General features: G+C 41.3%; 1 protein-coding gene across 2 annotated transcripts; it reads right to left on the bottom strand.

Annotated features, from left to right (window-relative positions):
* Positions 1-1156: 1156 nt before the first annotated feature.
* Positions 1157-22912, bottom strand: thop1 (thimet oligopeptidase 1). 2 transcript variants are annotated; one of them, XM_037768978.1, is made up of 14 exons: positions 22767-22912; positions 18194-18400; positions 13664-13812; positions 12239-12346; positions 11141-11243; positions 10904-11061; positions 9004-9139; positions 8564-8706; positions 6301-6524; positions 5315-5516; positions 4878-5064; positions 4670-4798; positions 2795-2931; positions 1157-1443 (listed from the first exon to the last, which is right to left on the bottom strand). In XM_037768978.1, the coding sequence occupies exons 1-14, from the start codon at positions 22777-22779 to the stop codon at positions 1282-1284; spliced, it is 2058 nt and encodes a 685-aa protein (XP_037624906.1). In that variant the 5' UTR covers positions 22780-22912; the 3' UTR covers positions 1157-1281. The 2 variants fall into 2 exon arrangements, with proteins under 2 accessions (XP_037624906.1, XP_037624907.1); XM_037768979.1 differs by having other exon boundaries at positions 12239-12343.
* Between the last annotated feature and the right edge of the window lie 202 nt (positions 22913-23114).

Raw genomic sequence — 23114 nt, 5'->3', positions numbered from 1 at the left:
GCTCACCATCTTCTTGTAAATACATTACTATTGCTGAAAAATGCAGACCATAAATGGTATCAAATCATTATCATTTGGCAGACTTTAAAGGGGAAAACCAACTAAATGAAGAATTCCAATATTTTATTTCCATGGCCGAGGAAAGTTCAGGCAATATTTGTGAACATGAGCTCCTCTCTCTCAAAGCCAGAAACCAGAGAAGTAAGACTCAAACGTGTGATGTCATAGGGTATAAAGTCTGGAGCTGTATGCCTTTTTAGTGCATGTGAGCGTGCCCACTGGCTAGCCCACAGCCGCTGCTCTGCACTGCTCTCATACAGCAGTTGATAAAGCTGTCCTGACCAAAGGCGCCGCCCACTCAGCTATCGCCATGTTGAGAGCCGTGCAGAGGTAATAGTAATGCTTGCATTTAACTTTAGCATAAAAGCAAAACCAAACAGAAAATTTAGACTTTTTTGATCCATATTTCATTGTGGACACTTACTAAATTAAAAACATGCAGATAAAACTCTCAGGTAATGGCCACACAGCAGATTTCATACGCTGCTGAATGCTAAAGTGTCCCGGATCTTGAGCTGGTTTGGGACCAGTCACATCTGTAAATGAGTGAGTGTTTTAAGACACTGGAGTTGGAGATGTTTAAGTGTTTTAAGATCTGGACTTCGGGTTCAAGTCTGTGTTTTATTACCTCCGCCAAGGCCAAAGGCCTAGGAAGGAGGTTATGTTTTCACTGGCGTTGGTTTGTTGGTTGGTTTGTTGGTTGGTTGGTTTGTCCGTTTGGACGATAACTCCAAAAGTTTGCGATGTATTTCAATGAGATTTTTTGGAGGGGTGGGGTGTGGCACGATGAACAATCCATTATATTTTGGTTGTGATCCAGATCATGATCCGGCTTCGGGGATGTTTTTTAATAACTTCGTTCAGCCTGTGCATTAACACCACAGGCCACCACAGGGGGGCAGCGACGTACATGAAACCTGCCTTGTTGGAGGTCTGCGCTCTCCGAGTGCACTTCTAGTTTTTAAATGAACCGATCCGTGTCCGGTTTGGATGAGATCGTCAGGTGTCATTTTTGGGTCGGATACAAACATTGAAGAAGACCTTTACTGTCACTAATTGTTTTCATGGAACATCAGTTATTCAGACACACAAGACGTCAACTCTAATCATTTTATTTATGCTCATTTTTTTCCACGTTGGGTAACATTTTACTGTTTTTTTCTAGAAAACGTCAGTCCGTTGTCACTGGTGGGGGGGGGTGGAGACGGCTGCTGTGATTGGTCAGCAGGGACACGGCGTGCTGGCGTCCTGCTCCACCGTCAGTCCTTTGCTCAGAAGGAACGCTTCCTGTTTCGGTTCCCGCCCGAGGAACTTCCTCAGCATCTCGGCGGCGTCCTCGGAGCCACCGGGCCGCAGGATGAACTTCCTGTAGTCCAGACCCACCTAGAGGACCAATCAGGAGACGGTGATTCACAGTCAGTCAAAATCTACTCTGAAGTCCTATCTCTTAAGGCTAACAGTTAATAAACTGCTATCCATCTGAAACATCTGAGAGGGTTTACCTAAATATTGATTTCGCAAAACGTCAAACAGTCAGAGGTAACTGTCATTTTCTATATTCTATTCTATTTTGTTTTATTTGCACTCTTTCCTACTTTGTACTGCAACTGCTGCACAATAAAATGTTATCTTATCCTAATAAACACTATAATAACAACATCTACATTATAAATGTATGCATTTAAAAAAAATCCTACATCTACATTATTACTGGATTATAATGTATCTATTTTAGGGAAAAGGCTCCGCATGTTCAGCTGGAACAGGCCTCACATGTAATGCATCAAGTTACTTTCAACTAACATCTTGGCAGACTAAAAGGAGAACGCACTGATCAATGTCACTACACATTTCCCCAAAATACCACAAAAATATTCAGTTTTGAAGTTTTTGAAGTACATGCTTAAGTTAAAGAACAAAAGTATTAGCATCAAAATATACTTAAAGTACTAAAAGTAAAAGTACTCATTATGCAGAATGGCCCATTTCAGAATAATATTATTGGATTATAATTATTGATGCTTTACGCCTCAGTTTCCACAGTTTTGTTTTGTGTCTGTAAATCCATCTAGTATACGAATTACGCCCCCTGGTGTTCAATGCAAGGAAATGCATCTCTTTACGGATGGTAGCTACGGCACCGCAGATATGGGAGAGAAGTTCATTTTGTCTGTTTTTCGCCAAAAGTGAAAAGTTTGACGTCATAACATCAGAACTTCTGGTTGACTCGCATACGTCCACAGAGCTACTGTATGTGGAAACAAGGCGTTAATGTGTTCATCACTTTAATGTTGCAGATGTTAAAGGTGGAGCTAATTTTATTTACTTTATATTCTGCTGGGTAGTTTGTAAATTTACCCCCGCAGAAGTTTTATCTTCAAACTAAAAGAATATATCATCATTTATTTATTGATTATATTTTGTATTTTTAATCTGAATCTGCAAAGTAACTCAAGTTATCAGATAAATGTAGTGGAGTAAAATGTACAATATTTCCCTCAGAGATGTCGTGGTGTAGAAGTAAATGGTAGCAGAAAATGGAAATGCTCAAGTAATGTACAAATACCTCAAAACTATACTTAAGTGCAGTATTGGAGTAAATTACTTAGCTTTACTGACTTGTTTTGGTTCAGTCAGATTTCATCAGTTTGTTTATAAGAAATCAGCTGACATTTTCCTACCCATCATACATTTCACCCGCTGATTATTTTGTACGTTATTTTATTTTTCTGACCTTCGGGTTCATGATTCCCTCCTGTTTGAAGCGAGCGAAGAACATATCCATAGAGAACACCTCGCTCCACAGGTAACCGTAGTACTGAGCATCGTAACCGCCAGCCAGGTGCCCGAAGGTCGCCGGCATGTTGGTTCCTGCAGAGAGAGAGACGGAGAGGTCAAAGGTCAGAGGGATCAGAAGATGGAAACCAGGCAGCAATGAGTATTTATAGAGTTTCTACCGCTGCTGCTGCTGTTACTGTTTGAGTGTCATCGACTGTCCAACTGCAAGAAAACTTAGTAGCAGACATCTCAGAGTAAAATTTACTTTAAACTCTTATCCGCCAGATGTCACACAGAAACAGACTTTCATTTTTTGTCGTATTTCTTATTCAAATTGATGTATGATCACTTTGTGTCCAGTACATTTATTTACTTATATCATACTCAGCGTTTCCCTTAGTTTTCCATGTTGCTTTGGTACATTGTTCGGTGCTTGGCAACTTGGCACGCTATAACTGAAGCAAATAATGATGAAGATAAACAACTATGAAAAGATAAACCATCTAATCTTTTTACGCTGATATAACACCACAACATTCAGAAACACAATACTTGAATTATACATGATTAAGGGACATCCTTCAATGTCAAGTTTATTTCTTAATATCTATATTAGCGCTGTCAAAGTTAATGCAATAAATAACACGTTAACGCCACTAATTTCTTTAACGCATTAACGCACCTTGTGATTTTTAGGCTGTAGCAGACTCAGTGTTAAAGCTACAGTGAAACTACTATGAATCTAAAAAACCTAATGACTCCATCGGTACTAACCATGTCATACTAGCTTGTTGTGAAGGAGGTTAAATAACGCTCCAAATTTATGCTGAATTTTGGCGAGGAAAAACTGGCATGGCCATTTTCAAAGGGGTCCCTTGACCTCTGATCTCCAGATATGTGAATGTAAATGGGTTCTATGGGTACCCACGAGTCTCCCCTTTACAGACATGCCCACTTTATGATAATCACATGCAGTTTGGGGCAAGTCCTAGTCAAGTCAGCACACTGACACACTGACAGCTGTTGTTGCCTGTTGGGCTGCAGTTTGCCATGTTATGATTGAAGCATATTGTTTTTATGCTAAATGCAGTACCTGTGAGGGTTTTCTGGACAATATCTGTCATTGTTTTGTGTTGTTAATTGATTTACAATAATATATATATATATATATATATATATATATATATATATATACATACATACATACATACATTTGCATAAAGCAGCACATTTTTTCCGCTCCCATGTTGATAAGAGGATTAAATACTTGAGGAATCTCCCTTTAAGGTACATTTTGAACAGATACAAAATTAATTAATCATGATTAACTATGGACAATCATGCGATTAAATATTCGAATCAATTGACAGCTCTAATTTGTATTTATTATAAAAAAACTAATCAATAATTCCTCGTTGATCAGGAGTGAACGATAGGGTCAGGGTCCAGTAGGCGGGGCGGGCCGCTCCACCAGTATAACGGTAGAGAAACACTGATACTACCTTCATTTCTACTGGAATATAAAAAAATTTAAGATCAAAATGTCAGTGCATTTTCGCTGAACTGGCTGTAGTTATATTGTAGTTCTGCAGAGTGCCACCAGGTGGAGCCCCTTTCTATCCGATGAGATGGACTCAGACCTGAGGGCTTCAGGGTAGAGCTACATCGATGTTTTGAGGTTGAGGTTGAGTTGAGGAGCGACACTGATATTTGGGAGCATCGTCATGTTCTCAAACTGAGTTAGTGAGTTACAACTGGCAGCCTAACCAGAGAAAAAGGAAGCCTGGCTGTGTGGAAGAATGTACAGTATATGAAGTATTTAAAAAGTGACCTGATGAAGCAGGGATTCCCAGGATGTCCTGACAGAGGCGTCCGTACTCCTCTGCGGCGTCGAGTCCGTTCCTGGTGTGCAGAGCCTGATCCACTTTAGCCAGAACGATCTGCCTCAGGTTAAACAGGCCTGCGGGAGTGTCACAGTTATTTACACTGAGTAGTAGTAGAGCTGGGTACAAAAGTACTACTTCCTTTGTGGTACCCACCGGTGTTGGCGAGGCGGGACTTGATGAGTTTGTCGAGCAGCTCCTCAGGGATGGCGTTGCCGGTCTTGTAGTGTTTGGACATCCTCTGCAGAGGCTCCCGCTCCCAAACCCAGTTCTCCAACATCTGAGACGGAGCCTCCACAAAGTCCCGCTCCACATGAGTCCCGCTGAACATGGCGTAGTCCGCCTGCAAACACGCTGACACTTAGAAACCAGCTGATCTGTGGTTGTCATTTCAGCAAAATGAATGGTCGACAGCTAGAAATAAGAAGCTGCTTCTGTATGAAATCGAGGACCCGTCGTTTCAGAAATTACTAAGAATTTGGATGGGAAGTCTGAATCGTTATTACTGTAAACTGTTGACATGAAAAGCTAGAATGGAAAGCTCGACAGGTGTAACAACAGAGACAGATCAGCTCAACACTGTGGTTCTTCACCTCAGCGCAGAGTTGGTGCATGACGTGTCCGAACTCGTGGAAGTACGTCTCCACCTCGTCGTGCTGCAGGAGCGACGGGGCGTCGGCCGTCGGCTTGCTGAAGTTGGCCACCATGGCCGCCACCGACATCTGACGCGTGCCGTCAGGCAGCAGACAGCCGGGCTGCAGGCCGAAGCAGGCGGCGTGACCGTACTTCCCCTCCCTGCAGGGGACAGGTGGGAGAGAAGACACTGAGGACACCTGGACACTCACATCTATACATTTAGTAGGAGGAGGACGGGGAGGAGGAAGAAAAAGATGAAGAGGGAGAGGACAAGGAGGTAGGGAGAAGGAGGAAGAGTTGGGCGGAGGAGGAGGTCGAGGAGGAAAGAAGAGGAGGGAAAAGACTAACAGAGGAAGGAGGAGAAGGAGGAGAAGAGGAGGGAGTGGAAAGAGGTTAGAGGGGGTGAACAGGAAGAGGAGGAGGAGAAAGAAGAGGAAGAGGAGGAGGAGGGGAAGAAGAGTAAGACAAATGGAGACTCGCATCTACACATTTAGTAGGAGGAGGAGGAGGAGGAGGAGGAGAAAGATGAAGAGGGGGAGGACAACGAAGGAGGGAGGGAGAAGGAGGAAGAGTAGGGAGGAGGAGGAGGAAAAAAATGAGCAGGGGGAGGAAGGAGGAGAAGGTGGAGGAGGAAGGAAGAAGAGGAAAAAGGAGGAGGAGAAAAAGAGGAAAAGGGGATGGAGGAGAAGAGGAGGGAGTGGGAAGAGGTTAGAGGGGGCGAACAGGAGGAAGAGGAGAAGAGGAGGAGGAGGAGAAAGAAGAGGAAGAGGAGGAGGAAGGAAGAGGAAGAGGAGTAGAAGGAAGAGGAAGAGGAGGAGGAAGTAAGAGGGGAGAAGAGGAGGAAGGAAGAGGAGGGGACCCCTGGAGACCTGCATCTCCACATTTAACTTAAGTAAATGTGGAGCTCTGTGCCGCCCCATGACCCCGCCAGCCGAGGCCTCACCTGGGGTAGAGGTCCAGGTAGAACTGGCCGACCACCTGACCACTGCTGCGGTCCTTCACACAGTACAGAGTGACGTCAGGGTGCCACACTTGGGCTCCGTCCACCAGCTCGAAGGACAGTCCCAGCAGCTCCTGGTAGATGTCCAGCAGACCCTTAGTCACCACCTCCATAGGAAAGTACTCCTTCAGCAGGTTCTGATCCACGGCGTACTGGGTCTCCTCCACCTGAGAGGAGCAGGAGGAGCAGGAGGAGGAGAAGGAGGAGGAGGGAGAAGGTGGAGGGAGAAGGAGGAAAAAGAGAAAGAGGGGGAAGGAGGTGGAGGAGAAGAGGAGGAGGAAAAACATTAACAAATTAATTCATTTAAAAAGTATTTGACTGTGAAAAATTAATAGAATTTGACCCGTGCCATTCATTTGTTTTGTCATGTTTAATGTTGATGTTTATTTTCTGGTTCCGTTTGTACTAATTTTTTATTTTTTTTTATTTCAATTGCATATTTTTTTAATCAACCTTTAACATCTTGGGGGCAAGTTGGAAATAAGTGTTCCTACTTACTTACTAATTATCCCTTAAAGTGGAAGGAAAGCAGTCAACCAAGTTTACTAAATGGATTTCCACTCTAATGAACAACTATATAACAAACATGACAAATGTTCCATGTTTCGTGGCACGAGCGCCGCCATGTTGCAGAACTGTAGCCTGTGACATCACGAGAATGGTTACACAGATACACTGGTAGAGACTGTGAAAGATGGAGACTAACTAAATAACTAACAATAGAGTTAGTTATTTAGTTAAGGGAGAACACAGGTAACATCAGGCCCATAATGTCTCTAGTATTTGCTTTAGTGATGAGCTTTACTTTGTGACGGGAGTTTTGGTATGCTAATGTTGAGCCGGTAGCTAGCTAGCTAGCAGAAGCTATCAGCAAGTTACGTAAACAAACGCTATAACATGGGCTTCAGAATAAAGTTTTCTCTGCGACCCTGTCTTTGAACGGTCTGAATGAGACAGCAGAGGAGGAGAGACAGGTGATCAGAGAGGGGAGAGGACGGGAGATGGAGAGACGGTCAGCTGCAGCTGTAACTTACTGATCTCTGTTTCAGTGGCAGTTTATGAAATGGACTGTTTGGTCCTTGGTTTTAACATTGTAAAATTCATCTTTACATCCAGGAATAATACAATATGGTCCCCTCTTTTGTTTTTCTTCTGTCCTTTTTCTCCTCCGTCTCCGTCTTTCACGGTCTCTACCGTTGTATCTGTGTAACTCAGCCGTGCCGACCGACCTGGTGACGTCACAGACTAGTACTGCAACATGGCAGCGCTTTTGCCACAAAAGATAAAACCAAGCTCCATCATTTCTTTTAAATGCTTATATTTGTCATGTTTGTTATATAATAGTTCATCAGAGTGGAAATCCATTTAGTGAACCAGCTTAACTTGGTTGACTGTTTCACCTTCACGTTTGTATGTTTTGTAGATCAATCAAACATGTAAAAGTCTGGCTTTGGTTTATTGTTTTTCTTTGTGGCAGGTTCATCTCATCTTGCTTTGCAATAACTGATCTTTGTAAATGTCCCGGCGTGCAGCTCTTATGCCAAGATCAGACTACACGATATGTTTGACGGTTACAATGGTCACTATGTCAGATTAGACGATTGAGAGTCATAAATTCTTGTCGTGACTTGGCCGCGACACGTCGGTCCCCTGTTCCCCTTAATATATGGGCTTACAGAGGCTCAAGCCCCCCGGGCCCGACCATGAAAATGGGCCCACGAGGCTCCAGGGGAAAACAATCAATCATAATTCACAGGGAGAAACGAAAGCAGGCACGCAACGGGATGCTCCATGCGCAAAGACGCAACAGCGATGGTGTTTTTTTACTCCGACACAACCTAGATTGAATATCCTACTGCGAGGTCCGGCAGCAGTGTGTACAGCTGTGTGCGTCTGTGCTCAGCCGGTCAAATTCATGGCCATGACGGAACACCTCGTGGAAAGCAAAAAAAAGAAAATCAAACATGCTAGACTTTCTGTCGGGACGTCGTGAGGCGTCCCAGATGTAGCGTCGGTTGTCGTGTAGTATGACATGTTACACAAGATAAAACCATTGATTTTCGCACACGACACTCATTTATCGTTCCTGAACCGAGTCCACACCCTACGACGGTCATGTTGGGCTATAATCGGGCTGATATCGTGTAGTCTGAAACAGGCATTACCTGGGTCATGAAGTAGCGGGTCCCAGGCGTGTAGCTCTTACCTGGGTCATAAAGTAGCGGGTGTCCCAGGCGTGCAGCTCTCCGTTGAAAGGCAGACTTCTCTTCTGACACTCCTTCTCCTTCAGTTTGAGGATGACCGAGCGCTCCTCATCACCCAGAGGCTTCAGCTTACGAGCCAGCTCCTCTGAAATGACACGACAGAGAGAGAGGAAGAGTCAGGAGAGGAGTTTCCTCTGCAGGTAACACGCCACCGAATCACAGAGCACCTGGCTGAGTTCATGTTTCTGATCTCATTGACTTCTGGAAAAAATGTTCCCAAACCATTTCTCTTTTAGCTGAGTGCTCATCATTAATGTTCACTTCTTGATATAATGCTGAAATGATTCTTATGTTACTTTTCTTAAGCATTTTGTTTCAACACACACCTCTCTCTGCAGGTTATCGGAGCACATGGGTGGAACTTGTTGTTAAAGACACTCACCCAGGAAGCCGGCCACCTTCTTCCCAGATTTGGCCATGTTCATCTCCAGGACGAAGTCGGCGTGCGTGGTGAAGCCGAGCACTGAGCTTTTCTGAGCCCGAAGCTCCACCAGCTCCTTCAGGATGGCCGAGTTCTCCTGAGAGCACACACAGGAACGGTTTAGCCCTTTAATGGATAATGTGTGATAATGTTTCTCAACCTGTCAGACCATGTTCTCAGATCTCACATATTCACTTTTTGAGTACAACGTTGCTATAACTGATACAAATGATGGACAAAACTACCAAAATAAGTTGTAATAAACTGGAATTGTCTTTAACTAAAACAGTATTTAACAAAGCTGTGAATATAAAAAAAACAGCTTTCTTGAGGAACTTAGCTAACAGCTATTTTCATTTGATTGTTTGGACTCTAAAACATCAGAAAATAGTGAAACATGCCCCTTTTCAGTTTCCCAGATCCCAACGTGACGTCTCCAAACTGCTTTTGTGTTTGACTAACAGCCCCAAATATTCAATTTACTAAAATGCAGGATGAGAAATAGCAGCAAGTCCTCACATTTCAGCAGCCGGAACCATGACATGTTAGGCCAAAAATAACTTGAATAACCAATAAATCTTAAATTGATGATTAAAGAGTTGTCATTTAATTCTCTAATTTATTTATTGTCATTGTACAACACATGCAGTTGCAGTCCCTTTAAGCTACATAAGAAAAACAAAAATAGCAAAACTATTTTTATGGTGGAGTGAGGTGGAGTCTCATTTCATCAGAAAATACATATACATGTAATCTGATCACCTCCGCCACGGCCAAAGGCCTTGGGCCATTGAGGTTATGTTTTCACCGGCGTTGGCTGGTCTGTCTGTCTGTCTGTCTGTCTGTCTGTCTGTCTGTCCGTCCGTCCGTCTTTCTGTTTGCAGGATTACGCGAAAGGTTCGCGATGGATTTGAATGAAATCTTTTGGAGGGGTGGGGTGTAGCACAATGAACAATCCATTAGATTTTGGTGGCGATCTGGATCATGATCCGTATTCAGGAATTTCTTTAAGAATTCTGATCAGCCTGAGCAATAAGACCACAGGGTATAACACATGCGCAGTGTAACTGATGACACGTTGATGACGCGGGACCCCGCCTCCTTCTTTGAGCAGAGAGATACATGTGTGGATGTGTGGCGAGACATCGAGGTGCGGGATCTGCTGTCCGTCCGCAGTGAGAAAGAACAAAGCGGTAGATGACGGGATGAGAGACAACGTAGTGTAACGTTATACAGACATAACAAGGCTGCTGAATGAGAAAGGCATCCGCCAATACGTTACATGGAAACACACCGTGTTAATAACAAGCCGACCGCCTCACGTCTGTTTTTAAAGTCGGGCACCTTGGTGGAGGTCTGCGCTCTCCGAGTGCCATTCTAGTTTTAACATATGACTACTTTTTTTCTCATAATACTGTACCTTCACACTCATAATATCCTGACTTTTGTTTCTTGTAAAATTAGGACTTTATTCTTGAAATATTATTAAGATTTTTCTCAAAATATTACAACTTTGTAATCAAAATTTCTTTTTCCCACTTTCACTACATACCAACATCAGAAACAGCATGATGTTACCAATGACAGTGATTAAAATAAAATAGCAAACCTGACAGTGGATATTTTGGACTGGATATTTATTTTAGTTTTCTTTAAATTCACACGTGTGAAATCCAAACACTGACCTATAAATAACTCAAACTCTTCTGGTGATCAGCTTTGCTCTAAAAACAAACATTCTTCGCTTAGATGATCATGATTTGAGAAGAAAAACTTGCACTAACCGACTCTCAACCTATGTAAATGTCTAAAGCTCTTAAAGCCGGGTCGATGACAGACGTTTATCTACTTCCTGTCTCACCTCTTTGCAGCGGGAGTTGAAGGCCTCCTCCAGCTTCTGGCGGGTTTCCGGGACGAAGCATTTCTTCATGGTGGGGAAGTAATGAGGATACTTCAGGGTGACCTTCAGTTTCTCTCCATCCTTCTCCAGAGAGCTCAGGAAGTCCTCGGGAAGGCCGCCTGAAACCAACACCACCAGGTGTGTTAATACACAGAGAGAGGAAGACCGGGTCAGACTGTCCGATGGCTCAGGACTCACCCAGCTCGTCTCTGGTGAAGGACAGACTGGTCGTGTCCTCGTTCAGGTTCTTGTTGAAATCGATGCACAGGTTGCTCAGCTTCTTCTTGATGGTCATGATCTCCTGTTACAGCAGAGTGACGGAGAGTTTATATCCATTAGTACCAACCACGTCATACTGGCTTGTGGAGAAGGAGGTTAAATAACGCTCCAAACTTGGGTTCTATGGGTACCCACGAGTCTCCCCTTTACAGACATGCCCACTTTATGATAATCACATGCAGTTTGGGGCAAGTCATAGTCATGTCAGCACACTGACACACTGACAGCTGTTGTTGCCTGTTGGGCTGCAGTTTGCCATGTTATGATTGGAGCATATTGTTTTATGCTAAATGCAGTACCTGTGAGGGTTTCTGGACAATATCTGACATTGTTTTGTGTTGGTAATTGATTTCCAATAATAAATATATACATACATTTACATAAAGCAAATTAGTCCACTTCCATGTTGATAAGAGTATTAAGTACTTGACAAATCTCACTTTAAAGTACATTTTGAACAGATAAAAAATGTGTGATTAATTTGAGATTAATCGCGATTAACTGTTTTAATCGACTGACAGCCCTAAAACAAGGCAAAAGTGAGCATGGCTCAGATACCCCCCCTCACTGCTTGACCCCTGCTAAAGTAGGGTCCAAGGTTTTACCCTTTTGGAACTAATAGAATTAATGGGCATTAACTAATTAACTAATTAACAAATGGCCACCCTGGACTTCTAACCCCCAAAAGGCACAACTAGACCACGCTGTAGATACATGACTACATTGTCGCGGAGGTATAATAAATACATATAATAAGATAATTCATATTAAAGAGCTCGGGGGCAAAAAAACGATTGGTGTTTTTGATTAGACAAACTGATAATCTGCAGCAGTCTATACATAATGGGTCAATGACTTTGGCTGATTTTATCTTTTATTTTGCTTTATCTTTTTATCTTGCTGCATAAGGAATAACTGGGGTCAGTGGCGGTCTACAGGTTAGAAAAGTTGGACTGATAGAGAGAGTTGTTCTCCTGCATGAATAAAGAGTAATAATAATAAGGACACAGCGGCCACCTCTTGTGTCACTTTGGGCAGGTGGAGGCCGTTCCTCTTCCCCAGTTTCATCAGTCGATCCATGTAACGCCTGGCCTCTGTAGTGAGGCTGCCGGCATCCACCTTCTTCTGCAGGCAGACACAGAAAGACTTCATGAGAACAGGAAACCGTCAGAAACCAAGAGAGCTGGAGAAGAACTGAAAAAGAGAGGCTGCAGATCTTGGATAAAAGGAAATTTAGTGACAAAATTAGTGTAAAAACATTCTTCCGACCCTAATTGTCAAAAAGCAGTCACTGACTTCCGCAGCTACATTGTCTTGATCTTTGATTGTACACTGTGATATTTGGAAAAACATCATCAAAATATTCTCCAAATTACATCAAACGAGGTTCACCAACCCTTGATGTGACCAAGATCTGATGCCACGTTCCTAACATACGGGGTCGTATTTTGTTGCACGTGTGTTTCCTTCCATCAGTGTGAAAGCATGCACGTATGTAAATAGGTGTGTGCCGGGACAAGGAGGCGATTGGTTCACCAGCTACCGGCTCCCGCAGGTGATTGGCTCCCTTCGGATGATGGCCAACTACCTGCAACACTCATTTCCCTCATCTCACACTTGTATCCTCGTGTAGCCATCGCGGTGCAGGAGCAGCTGGCCGTCCGCGGTGAGAAAGAACAAAGCGGTAGATGACAGGATGAGAGGCAATGTAGTGTAACGTTATACAGACATAGCAAGGCTGCTGAATGAGAGAGGCATCCGCCGATACGTTTCATGGAAACACACCGTGTTAATAACAAGCTGACCACCTCACGGTACCGGCAGCTGGGAGCTGGGATCTGTTTTTGAAGTCACGCACCTTGACGGAGGTCTGCGCTCTCCGAGTGCCATTCTAGTTTTAGTTAGAGAGGTTAGTTATTGTAACCAGTGGGCTACCTCTGGGTCTGAGAATTGAAGCCAATGCTGAAGTGCCTTAAACTTGCGTTCTTTCTAATGGCCAGCAGGGGGCGACGACTCTGGTTGTAAAATTTTGTGTAAATGGTGCCGCTGTCACACATTTTTAGACTATTTAATGATCATTTTGGGCTTTAGATCACAAACACATTCTCCAAAAGACACCAGAGTAGCACATCCAGTATGTCCTTTAGATTTCGCATAGTAAACTTGTTGCACTTTTGGTGCCACTATGACCAAAATGTAGCCTTTAGATCAACAGTATATTGGTCAAATATCACCAAATCTAGTGTGACAACCAGTATGGGTTGGTGATTCTTTGGTTTTGAGTTTACTTGCGAGTAGACTGGACTTGCTAGTGTTTTATTATTTTCATTTGTCAGGGAGTTTGTTGATGGTAAAACCTGTGAGTTCGGTTGTGAGCAGAATGACGAACCTATCAACCAAACATCTCTCTGTCTGCTGATCGACAGCTGTGCATCAGCTCACCTCCAGAGCAACGATCCTCAGGTAGACGTCCTCCCTCATGCTCATCTCCACGTCGAACTCAGACAGACGCTTGTCGGCATCGGTGCTCGCCGTTCGGACTTCCTTACAGGAAGAGACGTGCTGCGGGAAGTCCAACATGTTCCTCTGGACTGAGACAGGTGAGAGGCGGGGTGGGATATAGGAGGGGCGGGGTCAGAGACAACACAGCAACGTCACAGTCAGTTTGATGGATTTCCTGAACATCCAAGAGGATCTAAGAGAACTAGAGCTGCAACTATAGTTATTATATTTGTATTCTTCATTAACCAACTGATAATTTTTTTTTATTTGACATCTATGGTTTACTTTTTCAAATGTTACAAATTCCCATCACAGTTACCAGATCCACAGTGAGGTCTTCACACGCTAATTTATTCTGATCAACGGCCACAAACAACAAAATATTAAATACAAAATTATAAATACAAAACTTATTCACTTTATCAAAGGTGTAAGCAGCTATTTTTTATTCTTACTCAACAAATAACTAAAAGGAATTCATTATTTTTTGTTTTAGTGTCTCATAATTTTGACTGAGCTTTGGCAGGATCTCCAGTGTGCACTTGCAGATGCTCCGCTACCAGGAGGTGTACCAGGGTTAAAGGAGCGCTGACCCCATGACGCCGTTGGGGGCGCAACAGACAGAAATGTCCAACAGGTAGTAACACCCACCTGTACGGTCCTGTTCAGTATCACAGAATATTTTTACGTTGAATTAGCAACTCAGAATTTTGTCTCAGTATCTTTTAATTTCGATTTATTATTTTATAATTGTGATTTATTATTTTGTAATTTTGATTTAGTATCCTGTAATTTCGATCTATTATTATTTTTTTTTTAAAGTTATTTTTTTAAGCATTTATTGATAGGACAGTGAATAGAGTGTTGGAAAGGGGGAGAGAGAGAAATGACATGTGGAAAGGACCACAGGCCGGATTCGAACCCGGGTCCACCGCTGCTAGGACTGAGCCTTGGCCATACATGGGCGCTCGCTCTACCGACTGAGCTAACCAGCCGCCCTCGATCTGTTATTTTGTAATTTAAATTTCGAATTTTGTAATTTAGATTTTTGTAATTTCAATATATCATTTTGTAATTTTGATGTTATTTTCAATTTTCATTTACTATTTTGTAAATTAAATATTATATTTTTGTAATTTAGATTAATAATTTGTAATTTAGATTTATTATTTGTAAATGAAATTTATGATTTTGTAATTAAGATTAAGTATTTTGTATATTTAGATTTATTTTTTAATTGAGATTTATCACTTTGTAATTTTGATTTATTTTGCAATTTTTATTCATTATTTTGTAAATTAAATTTATTATTTTGTAATTTAGATTTATCATTTTGTAATTTAGATTTAGTATTTCGTAAATATGTCTCATCAACATCTCATAGTTTTGAGGTAATGTCTTGTAATGTAAATTTTGCATCAAATAATTTCAACTTGGAATTTTGACTTCTCAAATCTCAAATTTAGACATTTTATATTTCATTTATTTTTTTATTTTTCTGGTTGAAATGGGCCACCATAAAAATGGAGCTGTTAAGAAGTGAAGATAAAAATCAGAGAGTAGGGATTGTTTCAGTGTTGTCTCCTGCAGCAGCAGCAGCAGCATGTTGGAGGTGTTTTCAGGTTTTCAGCTGCCTCCACACAAACTCTCCATGTCTATTGTCGCAGCAGCAGCTGGTTCAGCTGCTTTCTCTACTAACTGCTGACGAGTCTTTACCATCACATACTGATTCTGCTGATTCAGAGCTTCACTGCAGAACTCACAATGGACGACCAGCCGGACACTGCTGTCAGGTTCATGCTGGGTTTGACCTCTTTACATTCAGGTTCATCCTGTCAACTGTACAAGCTGCAGAAATATCTGGAGACTAAATCTAAATAATAAAACATTTGTAACTATCTGCTAGCCTGCCACATTAATGTTGCAGCTATAAAGCAATATTTAGGTATAATTGTGGTGATAATCTATGTTTCTCTACATGTTCAGACTCAAACCAACAGTGAATGTATCTAAAAACTAATATTGTGTGTGTATCAAAGCCTGATATATCTTCTTCCTCTGTGCCATAGAGCTCTATCATCATCAATGAGCCTCACTGCGTCACTGGGTGACATGTTCCTTCATCACCATGAACACACACACACTGGAGTTTATTTTAACTCAATCCCACACACACCATCCTGCTGCCACAAAGACTCACGAGAGCAGCAAATGTGGATTCATCCGCCACTCAAAGTAGTCCCCAACAAATGCATAAAACACAAAATATTTCTTCCTGTTTGTTTGACAAAAACTACAGTGAGCAGCTGTTTGAAGAAATTACTGAGACTTTTTTTAAACATGCAACTATATATTTGTGAGGTGTTTTTAAAGATTTACGTCTTCAGAAGGAACCAATGGGCTTGGAGCTGCGAGCCACTGACAGGACGTCAGACAATTTTGAGAGACGGACTGACACACTGTCGGTTTGGGTCTTTTTATGGGAATTGTTAACAATAAGAAAAATATAGAAAAAACAGAATTATACTTAAATTTGTATTTATTTTTTGACTCTGTTTTGTTCGTCTGTGGCTGGAAAATCAGAGGGGATAAATCTGAGAAAGGTTGGCCTCGTGTTTAACATGTTCGAGGAAAACAACGACTAATCTATACATGTTGCAGAGTATCAACTGACAGAAAAGATTTAGTGGTTTACCTGTTGTCCAACATAATGGGAGAGCACATCATTTCACATATCATTTCCAAAATTAGCCGGTAGTTATTGTCAGTTTTTGTCACTGAAAAATAAATGATTCTTAGATTACATTTTGATCTTTTTTTGTTTTCTTCTATTGTTAAAACTCGTTTGGTGCATTCAAGGACACTCCAACATCTGAGATATAAGAATTATCTGAACTATTTATGATGTGTCAAATTTACCTATTCCAGCCTCTATGTTTGGTTATTGATTATCTCCTGAATTTAATTTTTTTAACAGGAGCAGATTATGAAGTCTCAGATATCAGAGTGCCCTTGAACACACCGCCGACAACAGTCCCTACTCTTAACTGCACTGTCACACTACAACTTCACTAAGCATGGACTGTGAGGGATTCTCTCTCACATCTACGAGTTGTTCATGTTAAATCATTGTAAATAACTTGTAGCTAATAACAGCTTATAGTGGAAGTTTCTCTTAGAAAGAGATCTTGTTGATACCGTCACCTTTCACTGAACACTGACGGACTGTATTGCTATATCAGTGGTACAAGTTTATATCATAGCTCTTGACTTTGAAAAAACATTTGTTGCAAGCGGATATCAAATTATTGGAGCACTTTTTTTCAGACCTTATCAAGAATTATGCAGATTGATCTCACTCAACTGGAAACAGAGACTTGCACCAACACGTTCAAATCTAATGAGGGATGTGATGAAACACTTGGACCGAGAACAAATTAAATTCTCTCTGGAAAAAAACAAGAAGAGAAATTTAACTAAATTTGGCAACCTTTTGTTCATTCATTCATTATCTGTAACCGCTTATCCTATTCAGGGTCGCGGGAGGATGGAGGCGATCCCAGCTGACATTGGGTGAAGGCGGGGTACACCCTGGACAGGTCTCCAGACTATCACAGGACTGACACATAGAGACGGACAACCATTCACATTCACACCTACGGGATATTTAGAGTCAACAATGAACCTGCATGTCTCTGGACTGTAGGAGGAAACCCACGCTAACACGGGGAGAACATGCTAACTCTACACAGAAGGACCCCAAGTCAGATTTGAACCTGCAACCCTCTTGCTGTGAGGCGACAGTGCTAACCACTGCACCACCGTGACGCCCTGCAACCTTTTATAGACCATTTTAAATTGTATAATATTTTGTGACAGGAGTTAAGAGAGTCCGTTTGACTTAATAGTAAGGAACAGAGTTCTGAGATATATATATACTATACATTCATTCTGTTGGAGATGAGGGTTGTTTTAGTGGTAATGGTGGATGGATTTTGGAATGTACAGTTTCCAAATATAAAATTGTTGTTGAATATGCTCTTGTCAGAATGGGTGGCATATTGAAAACAAGGCAAAGTGAGCACATATGAAGTTCCTAAGTTAAATAGTTTCGGAAACAAAAGTGTGACAAACGAACGGACGGAAGGACGGACGGACACGCGGAGCGCTATAAACCCCCACGACTACGTTGTCGGGGGGGGGGCATAATAATGGACAGATACAGGCAACATAGTAGAGGTCACAAGGTCACTAAAACTTGATAATGGTGTCATGTACAGTATGTATTGTACGATATTACTATAAGACATAAATACAGTTTAAAGAAATATTAAAAAATGAAGATATGTACATTGTATAATAACCAGTTGGTTTCACTTGTCTCTGACACTATACTCTTCTGAAAACCTCTAAATAACTCTGAATCATTTATATTTTTTAGTTTCACGCTGCCGATAGGTGGACACTCACCGGTGTACTCGACCTCCACGTCAGCGAGGGCCTTCAGCGTGTTCTCGAAGGTGACGCTGTCGAGGTCCAGCGCTCCGACGACGTCGTACACCTTCTTGGTGTTGACGATGAGCTCGTCGGAGAGCTGCTGGATCTTCTCGGGGTTCAGGTCCCAGCGCAGCCGGTTCTCAGAGCAGACCAGCACCGGGCTGCCAAACTCCACCTCACCTGGGAAAACAGGCAACAGGACAGGTGAGCAGAGGATGGGACATTACAGGATCACAAGGCAGGACAGGAAACAACCAGCCAGGTCAGTGATGGAATAAGTACTCAGATCTTTTACTCTGCAAAAATACTATGTTACACTTACAAGTCCTGCATCTTACATAGTAAAGGTATGTAAGTATTATCATCGAAATGTACTTCAAATTATTACAAGTAGAAAGATGACCCCTGTGACTGTTATACTATTACATATCAAATCATTATATAATTATTACTCGTGTATTAATCTGAAAGCAGGATCTTACTGTTGTAGTTGGTTGAGGTGGAGCACATTTTGAACTATTTTGTATCGGACTGCAACAAGTACAATTTTACTCAGTAAAAGAACAAAAGTAGTGACAGCTAAATGTCTCATAGGACGGAGTGGTTAATTCTGATATATATTATTGGAATATTATTACACATTAACACTAAGCAGCATGTTAATGTCACAGCTGGTTGAGGTGAGGATTATTTTAATTATTTCATGTACTGTTGGGTACTTTAATCTATAATGATGCATCATATTTTATAAATTGATCATAAGTCGTATATGTAAAATCTTCATTTGCAAAGTAACTACACTGAAAAAAATACATCTGAGCGGATGTAGCATAATTAAATCTGTAATATTAAAGATTGTATGAGGTACTCCATAATCAGTGTATTACCTACAGTGGATGAGTTTAGAAAAGCAGACAGGAGTTACTGCACAGAAGCAAAGCCATGTACTGCTCTGGACGGGGCCGGCAGCAAAACCTATTTTACCCACCTAAAAGAAATGCCCTCCTCAATTTCAGTTGAAGTGTACGCTATAGTTAGAATATTGTAACCGATTTAACTTGTCGTCGGACAGTTATACAGACTATGTTTCGACGTGGAACTGAAGCCGTTCTCTAAGCTCTCTCCAAAGCAACCAGACTACATTGAAAAAAAAATTAAATTTTTCGGGAGTTGCTGGTCTACAGCTGCCTCGATTGGTTCATTTGTTTGTGTGACTCTGGTTAGTTCGGATTCACCAAAGTCACACAATAGCACAAACAAACTAACCAAATCGAAGCAGCGGTGATCAGCAACCCCGTGTTCTGCGAGGTAAAATTACAGTTTTTTTTCAATGGAGTGTGGTGGCTTTAGCACACGCCTATTCAACTAGCAGCCCCCGGCCCGGATACGGCCCTTTGATTTTTTTCTGTGGCCCGCCAAACGCTGGCGATCATAGACAATCTATGCTGAGTAGGGATGTCACGAGAACCGATACTTCGGTACCAAGTCGATGCCAAAATTCTAAAAATGTGACGGTACTCGTTTTCTACAGTACCGACGGGACCGTACGATGCCTGCAGGATCCGAAATTCACACCCGCCAAGCGCCAAATGCTGCTGCTTCTGTCCTCTGCTCACACACACAACAGCGCCATGCAGCAGTGAGATCCAGAGATGCAGAGATCCTCTATGTTTGAGAAGAGCATTCACTCGTGGGGGAAAAAACTGAACTGAACTGAACAAACTGAATTTCTATCTTTTGTTGCTTATTGCTAAATCTCTGAAAAGTGGTGTGTTTTTTTTTTTTATTGAACTCTGGACTCTTTATTTCTGGTGAATGTTATCGGGACTTGCATTTGATTATCTTACACTTAACTCCCCAGATCCACTTAGTTTGAACCAATTCAACAGCATCCAATCAAGTTTCAGGAGAAAACCATGAAGAACTAACGTTACGTTACTGAGCACCAGTTTGAAACAGACCCTGTTGGTCTGATGGTTACTGTTTTACTGTGTTCATCTGACATTTAGCATCTATAAATGTAGACCTTTTTTTGAGAAGCTCCCTATGTCAGTTTGGAAGTATTGTTAGAGATAATATAAACAGGCCTACTTGCTGTTAGTCTGATGGCTCGTGTTTTACTGTGTTCATCTTGTTTTCTACATTTGTAGATATGGACACTATATGCCTGCACTTCTGTATCAAGCCTTGTGATGATAGCTCTCATACTGGTTTTGTCCGGAGTGGCTGCTGTCTGGAATAGTTTACAATACTATTAAAGTGAAAGAAAAGAGATGCATGTGACTAGTTTATTCCATGTAGTAATATATGTATTAACACCATCCTATACTGTTTATATCCATTAATTTACAAAATATTGTGTGTGCCCCCCGTACACCCAGTGATTTTCATATTTGGCCCCCCTTGCTATTGAAGTTGAATAGCCCTGCTTTAGCACATAGCATAGTATGGATACAACAGCTTCAGTTCCCCGTCAGAAAGGGCTGTCTGACAGCAAGGTAAAGTGGTGAAAATATTCTAAATATAGCAAACAATTAAATTGATATTGATTTTTTTAGGTGAGCCTTTCTTTTACGTGTCTAAAATACGTTTTGCCGCTGGCCCCGTCCACAGCAGTACATTGCTTTGCTTCGTGTAGTAACTCCTGTATGTTTTTCCAAACTGGGGGCGTGCTGATCGTCATCTGCTGTAGGTAATACACTGACTATGGATAAATACCTCATACAACCCCGCTGAGAAACACCCAAACTGTCCCTTTAACAATGAAAAAATGAAGTTTGTATCTTTACATGAAAATATGTAGTTTGAAGTTAATCTGCATTTGTTAAAAAAACACAAGCAATTGGGCATTTTTTACTTAACTAAATGTATTTAGGTAATCCCATATAATCTTTTGAAGTACACCCACACATCAAACAATATCTTGTTATATTTACTCTGTTCCAATATAATTGTGAAGTGAGAGAAGCCATTGGAAGAAATAAGCCATGAGCAACACCATGAGTGTTGTGGGTTGCGTTGGACTACATGAGCCATGGCTCTTTCAGAGTTCACCAAAGCTTTATGCTGATTGATAAACTTTCTATGGCCCCAGGCTAACCTGTTACACCACAATCAATAATCCGCATCCACTGCACCCCTGAAATAGTAAGCACTGCAACAATAGTGGTCTCAATGTTAAAAAATAATCTTAAAAATAATCTTAAAAGAAACTGGAGGCGTAGCATGTGGCTTTAAACAATTATCTTCTTGAGTAACACTTTCAAAAATATTGCCAAAAATCATTGGAAAATGCTAGATTTGTTTAATCTACATAATAAAACTAAACTGACTTTACTTGCAAATGTATTTTTTACGTACAAAATATATAGTATCATATAATGTAATAATAATATAATAGTATAAAATATGTGTAGTTTATACAAAGACTTCTTGCTTGATGTATATAATAACAGGATGCAAAAAGTTGCCTTGATTTGTTCAAGTAGATCAAGCAGGATATTTTTCATCAGTGAAGTACCAGTAACTGTCATAAAAATGTAGTGGAAGTATAAAGAAGCATACAAATGGATAAACTCAAGCTAAGTACCTCAAAATTGTACATGTAACGTTAACACAACAGACACCACTTTTATTAGGTATTATAGATATTTTGTGCATGGTTTTAATATCATTTTTCATATTTTTATTACAAATTGCTGTATTCTATATTTCTGTTTCTTGACTTTAGCAGTACTTTCTTTTATTTGTATTTTCTCTTTCTATGTTATATAGTCATGCACCAATACCAAGGCCTCGTATGTGAAAACCTACTTTAGCAATCGACCTGATTCTGATTTAGTCTGATTTAGTCCGAATTTCCCTTTTACACCAGCTCCCTGCTAATCCCAGTCTGCGTTTCCACCCTAAACAGTTATAAAATGTGATAAGCAGCTACAATAACAGCTGTTGTTAGATCATTAGTGAGCCGAATTCAGTAGCACAATATGACAATTTAGAAAATGTATTCTATTGTGTTCAATAACGGGATAGATTTGGCAGCAGGTGGCTTTAACTTTAATTTGACAGATATTTAAATGGAGTTTGGAGCATTGTTCATTTCATATGTTGAATGATATAATGAGGGAAATGTTCGGGAGATTGTTAATTGGTAATCCATCTGTAATCCACGCAGTGTGATGTTGGTAGATGGACAACACGTTGCTCAACAGTTAGCTCAGTGAAGAAGATGAGGGAGCTAGCTAACAGACTAAACAAGAGATCAGCAATGCAGAGCTGCGGAGAAACGCGCCTCCATCACTCACGACGGGTTCATACTGCTTATTAAATACTAAAGTGACAGCTGAGATATTGTTTCTATAGCGAGCCTCCAGCACAGCAGCTAAGCTGGCTACCGGTAGCGCTGAGACGAGCTGAGACAGACTAGAGACCACAGCTGATCACATCTACATGATCACAGAGACCATCAGAGAGGACATGGAGGCCACAGAGATGATGTTACATTCAAATGATGTCGCCCCATTCGAAGCAGCAGGACAGTACTCACCTGTCGGCCCCATAGTTCAGGTGTTGAATGAAGGTTCGTGAGGTGCGTGTGTCCGCGTCAGGCAGCTGCGTGGAGGTGCGACTTTAGCAACTACAGAAGAAGAATTACACTTCTGGTCCTACATTTCAAAATAAAACCCTACACGAGGAGCATTTCTTGTAGCAAAACTAACAGCACCAAACTGTAGTTTTTTTTCTTTTTAAAGCTGAATATGTATTATATTATTATACTGTATTATACGGTATGTACTGTAGTATATGCAGTGGTGGAATAAGTACTCAGATCTTTTACTGCAGTGGAAGTAGTGATACCACAGTGTGGAAATAAATAAAGTTCTGTATTCAAAAC

Source organism: Sebastes umbrosus, chromosome 5 (genome assembly GCF_015220745.1).
Source record: "Sebastes umbrosus isolate fSebUmb1 chromosome 5, fSebUmb1.pri, whole genome shotgun sequence".
Taxonomy (NCBI): Eukaryota; Metazoa; Chordata; class Actinopteri; order Perciformes; family Sebastidae; genus Sebastes; species Sebastes umbrosus.
The sequence above is the reverse complement of the archived record's forward strand: the minus strand, read 5'-3'. Positions and strand labels throughout refer to the sequence as shown.